The sequence below is a fragment of the Pezoporus flaviventris genome, unplaced genomic scaffold (assembly GCF_033815535.1).
Source record: "Pezoporus flaviventris isolate CSIRO_AGI_PZ_B2104156 unplaced genomic scaffold, CSIRO_AGI_Pfla_v1 ptg000002l, whole genome shotgun sequence".
In the NCBI taxonomy this organism is placed as follows: domain Eukaryota; kingdom Metazoa; phylum Chordata; class Aves; order Psittaciformes; family Psittacidae; genus Pezoporus; species Pezoporus flaviventris.
Window position 1 is genome coordinate 87247286 of NW_026892550.1, and position 5631 is coordinate 87252916.

Genomic DNA, 5631 nt, shown 5'->3' on the forward strand with positions numbered 1-5631 from the left:
TTAACAGTAACTAAGTGGCACACTTTGGTACACGTGGACTGCAGTCAAAAATATCTGCATAATATTTCTTCCCTCCCTTTCTTTGTTTCCATTTTCGAGGAGAAATAAAACAAACCAAGCCCAAACAAAAACCAACCAAACTACAACCACAAACCCTTCCTTCAGTTCTGGTACACAGAAATTAGTCTCCAATAGCAGAGCTTGCATTTGGGAGAAGCAATACAAACCCTTCTATTGCTACCAGGATATTTCGTCTCCATAGCAGTAGCCTACGCACTTGCCTGGGGGTAACCTTCTGGTATACCCCATACCATTCCCTTGCTGCTCTGAGGTGAGATTCTATAATCAAACCATCTTACACCTCTTGCTGAGTTTTACAGAAGCTTGAAACCTTTCTTCACACTGCCTTGAAAATCTACAGGTATACTCTCAAGCTGCCATTGGCCCACCATGCAAACTACAGGCGGCTTTTGATTAAAATCAGCACATCAAGAGCAAGACAGGGTGTGCATGGGGGGGGAATTCCTTTCACCCCAGCATTGATTTAGGCCATTACCAGTGCCTTGGAAGCTTCACTACTCCTAGCAAGACTATGTAGCAGGTCAGAGATCATTACTGGAATCAGTACTTACAGAGCAATACAAAAACCAGCTCTTCTCACCCCAGGAAGAGGGTTGGGACCCTCTTCTAACACACTGCCTGCTGTGAAACCCCAGGGATGTTTCCAGGTTTGTCTGGTGACAACACAGATATAACTCAGTTCCTGGGGATGGGTGGTTACATGCCTGACATCAGAACTGCCCCTAAATGAAAGTTTAAGCAGCAGTGGGTTAGCGCTGTCCAAGCACGTCAGGCTTTTTAAAGCTACCAGCAAAAAGTAAAGTGCTTGCACTAGAACAAACAACATAGCTTAAAAGGGTCAAATCAAACAGAGCTCTGGTGCAAACTTATCTTCTGACACAGCCAGAAGCATCACTTAAGGAGATAATAGAAGGCAGTAATTTCTACAGTTCTCTTTGGTTAAGGCAAGGGCTGACAGCTCCCTGAGTCCTCCCAGCTCAGAAGATTGTGTTAAAGTATCAGCTGCCATGTTCAAAGCAGCCTGTGCTACCAACAGAAACAATCTCTGAAGATGCTCACCAGCTAAATTGCAAAGTAGAGATATCAAGAGAGATGGCTCAAGGCCACATAGCACGCTCTCATCACTTGAGTAAAGTGAAATCAAACAGCCTCAGAAGAATGATGACTTCCAAGTTCTTTCTGAAATCTCTCTTCAACACGGGCACTGGCTCTTCTCCACACTTGGACTGGCAATCACTGGCCTGGAATCTAGATAGATGCTGTTTGGAGGGTTCTCTCCATGAAGCTGTAAGGTATTACGGGCTATTAGCTCCTTGGCCATTAGCATGAACACCTCCTCTATGTTTTGAGCTTCTTTAGCCGATGTCTCCAGCACAGCTAAGAGCCCATGCTTCTCCGCCAGTGTGCAGGCATCTTCAAACAGGACTTGGCGCTTATCCAGTGAATCCGATTTGTTCCCTTAAAAGAAGGAAAATACATAATTCAATAACTTAGTTTCTCAACAAATTAATCTTTAAATGCAATAAATTAATTCAGTTTTGTTAAGCAATAGATTTACGTTAAGAATGGAAGTTACTGCAAAAAAAACTCAACAAAACAACCAACAACCAAGATGTAAGCCACAAACAGAATGTGGATCAAAACTGCAGCTAGCAAATAAGTTAAAATCCAAACAAAACCTAAACCCCTGTGTTTATCTACTTACTTGCTGTAGGCAGTGATGCCAGAGGATTATTTGGAAGCAACTTTTGGTCCCTATCCCCTAGTGTTCTTAAACATTAAGTAGCTTTTAACTTAGATACTAAAAAATATAGAAATCTTGTACACAGCAATGTGTACACAGCAAACCAAAGCTGTGATTGTACACAGCAAACCAAAGCAATTTTGCATGAAGGTTTATTCCTCGCTCAACCTTCAGTGGAAGCCGCATGTGTTATGCTATTGTCAAGCCACCCTAATTCATCTCAAGGTGGGTGCTCAGCTCCGAAGATCTGCAATGTTGTTAGCCTAAAGCAGATCTCCTCCCCCCAGAAAGCCCCACTAAACTCCAGAAAGAGCCTGGCTAACTTAATCAGATTTTAACATGACCTGTTTATACACATCAGCCATGGATTATGTCAAAAAAGACAAGCATTCACACCAGCCACCATAATGCTTAAAATATATACTTACTAAGTTTCCACATGTCTAAATTTAACTTTCACTTGAAGCAGTTCAAATCCGTCAGAGGTCATGAAACACCTCAGATAAAATACCTTTGCCTATTTAAGCAGCTGCAGCACATATGAAATTATCATCAGTTCTGGTACATGCAGTACCTGGCTGAAGTCTACATTCACAGTTTCAAGACAACCCTTCATCAAATTCAAATCTTGAATTTGAATATAAGCCAACTCCCTTCCCATTAAGTCCCTTTGTTTTTCTAAAAGGAAAAGAAACCAAAACATCAACCCACCCCAAAAAACACATCTTGCTTGAGGGTTATTTGCCTTCTTAAAAAGATTCCCAACCTCCTTTCCTCCTTCAGTTCCAGATGGGAAAGTTGGACTTCATGCTAGAAAGTTAACCTCATGCTAGAAAGGTGTACAACATGACTGTGTGTAATGAAACATACAAAGACTTCCTGCCACAGTAAGTAAAGCACCAGCTCTGGAAGAAAGCACCAAGCTGGATCCTTGTTAAAAAGCTTCATTTTTACCAACTTCAGACCTTCTTTCTTAAAAGAAAAATAACAAATCCTACCACCGTCAATCCTCACAATACACACAGGTAGGTCTTACTCTTCAGCTTAATGAGAAGAGTTAGAAAAGCCCTACCAAAGTTATTTATTCCCCCACCAACACCTCTTGACTCATTCCAAGCACTGTGGTTACATGCAGGTCAGGGTTTGTTGTTTGTTTTTGCAGAGGAAGAACAGGAAGAACTACCACAGCACAGTAATCTGCAAGGAGCACAAGCAGATGCTTAGGACCCATGCCAGCTGTGCTGCGGGGCTCGGCTGCCTGTCTCCAAAAGCTGGTTTGGGCTGCTGTGGCTGCGCGTGCTGCTCTCGGCACAGTGCCACAGCAGAACAGGCAGAAGCAGGGGAATGTAAATAAAGGTTCTGTCATTTTACTACACCGGTTCTCTCACTTGCAGCTTCTTCCATGGGGAGGGAAGAGCAATAACAACTTGAAACACAAAGGGAAAGAACCACGCTGCTTCCTACAAGCTCCATTCCCAGCAGCTCCTACCCACTCCTTTCCTGAAGGGGCAGAGCTTCCTGAATATAGTGGAGGAAACAAGGAGGAGCAATGCAAGCAGACTACTTCATGCTCTGCAAAAGCCATGTCCCCAGTCTACTGTCTTACCTGATCAGAGTCCCATTACAGACCAATGCGCAGGCTTATCAAAAGAACAGAGGAAAGATGAGAACTAGGAGTTGTGTTGCTCTGTGCATTCCCCTTCCTGAATTATTGAGCTGCTAAATTCCTGCACATCAGGAGCATAGGGTAAAGCTCACTGCAACTCCAACCTAAATTCAACCTAATTCAACCTCAGAGTTGTCCTTGCTTGCTAGATTAGCAAGCTTGTTGTATTATTCCAGCAAGAAAGAAACAAGGAAAAAGGTTTCACTGTACTATGAGCTTGGTCCTGCTGTGACTTTCCTCATTTTCTTTAAGCTCAGGACAAACTGATACACTTTCTGATCTCTTTTAATCAAAACTGCATTCTTCTTTAATGCGTAGTTTATAGAGGCTTCAAGTAGTGGAGGAAAAGCGAGGCGGATTTTACACACATATTAAAAACTACATAATGTAATATCTACAATTAGATTCCTACCAATTAACATCATGACCAAGTTTGCAGCACCATATTTTTCAATTTCATGAATCCAGTGAGGAATGGATTCAAATGTGGACCTCCTAGTAAGGTCATAGGCAAGGATGGCCCCATGGGCACTCCTGTAATAAGACTGGGTTATTGTCCGGAAGCGTTCTTGACCAGCTGTGTCCCACACTTGGATCTGTAAGAGAAAGGGTGATAGTTGTAAAGACAAGTGAATACTGCTTCCTTGGTGTCTGCCATCACTAGCTATGCTTTGGAAACCCCTTGTCTAGAAGGCAGCTAGACCTGTCCCAGCTCACTCCATTACACCACAGTAGTGACTTCGCACTCTCTACATCTCTACAATGAAGAGACATTTACATGCCTGTAAAGACGATCCAACCAGACCAAAGGGAAAGCTGCAAGCTTTTGCAAACTCAACTTTGTAAAGAGACCAAGAAACTCAGTTTCAACAACTGTACTAAAAGATACAGAGTGTTACAGCCTTATAATAGGCAAGGAAGAAAAGCTAAGAAGCTCTGATGCAGGGCTGGGCAGAACAAAGCCATATAAAGGGCAGGCATCTGAATTCTCATCCGCACATAGAGGCAAGTTGTAGATAACAAATTCTTCTGGTGTTTGTCTTACAAGTCTTCATCTTCCGTCAAATCAAGTACACTCCAAAGCAGAGCTTTGCAAAGTAGAGGGGTTTCCCTCCTCAGTGTCCCAGTCCAGAGGAGGGCCACTGAAGGTGCTCAGAGTGTGGGCGCACCTCTCCCATGAAGACAGGCTGAGAGGAGCTGTGGCTGCCCTTGGAAGCGCTCAAGGCCAGGTTGGACGGGGCTTGGAGCAACCTGGTCTAGTGAAAGGAGTCCCTGCCCATGGCAGGGGGGTTGGAACTGGATAAGCTTTAAGGTCCTTTCCAACCCAAACCAGTCTATGATTTCCGAGTGAAGGAAGAGACACTCCCTTCAAACCAGAGCTGGCTTTCAAAAAACTATCTCCATAGAGGCAAAGCATGAGCCCTCTCCAAAGACAGATCCAGAAAAGCCGCAAGAGTGAGTATGTACCAGCTTAGGGTGAGTGTACCGAGTCAGTGTGACTGCCTCCCCCAGGGGATCCTCCCACGGGAAAAGATCCCCCCGGAAGCACCCCTGGCCAGCATGAAACCCAGCTCTTGCTACTGCCTTCAGTGGGGCCGGGCGGGAAGTGCTGCAGTCCCCCCAGCCCCTCACCTTCACTTTCTTGCCGTCGATGTCCATGGAGCGCACGGTGAAGTCTACGCCGATGGTGTTCTGCTGCTTCTCGTTGAACTGCCCCGTCTTGAAGCGGTGCACCACGCACGTCTTCCCCACGTTAGAGTCCCCGATCAGGATGATCTTGAAGAGGTAGTCGAAGGCATCGTCCGCGCTGGAGCTGGGGAAAGGCATCGCGGCTGCCGGGCGGGCCGAGGTGCGGCAATGAGAAGGACCCCAGCTCCGAGGGCCGCAGAAGGAGCCCTGTCCCGGCCGCTGCCCGCTCACCTGCTGGCGCTGCCCTGCCAGGACAGGTACCGCCCGCTTTGCACCGCCCCGGCCCTCTCGGGGCCGGCGGGAGATGTAGTTTTCGCCTTCCTCCGCCCGCCCTGCCCCGCAGGCTCCGCCGGGCACCGGTGCGGCCGTCGCTCGCTCCGCGCGCTGCCAGGCGCGGCAGCAGGCGAGGGGCCCGGCTCGCCCGGGTCACAGCCGCAGTGCCCGGGGGGGC

The 5631-nt window shown here is 46.6% G+C and overlaps 1 protein-coding gene across 1 annotated transcript; it reads right to left on the minus strand.

Moving 5' to 3' along the window:
• Nucleotides 1-747: 747 nt before the first annotated feature.
• Nucleotides 748-5332, minus strand: RAB19 (RAB19, member RAS oncogene family). The gene is made up of 3 exons (XM_061444949.1): nt 5124-5332; nt 3904-4087; nt 748-1539 (listed from the first exon to the last, which is right to left on the minus strand). Exons 1-3 carry the CDS (start codon nt 5316-5318, stop codon nt 1274-1276), a joined length of 645 nt encoding a protein of 214 aa, XP_061300933.1. The 5' UTR covers nt 5319-5332; the 3' UTR covers nt 748-1273.
• Nucleotides 5333-5631: the final 299 nt, after the last annotated feature.

Bases quoted from the DNA above. Each gene is read 5' to 3' on its own strand.
- RAB19 (XM_061444949.1), bottom strand. From the start codon at position 5,318: ATGCCTTTCCCCAGCTCCAGCGCGGACGATGCCTTCGACTACCTCTTC. The intron at 4,088-5,123 runs GTGAGGGGCTGG...TTTCTCTTACAG, and splicing joins TCGACGGCAAGAAAGTGAAG to ATCCAAGTGTGGGACACAGC. The intron at 1,540-3,903 runs GTAGGAATCTAA...CCTTCTTTTAAG, and splicing joins CTTGGTCATGATGTTAATTG to GGAACAAATCGGATTCACTG.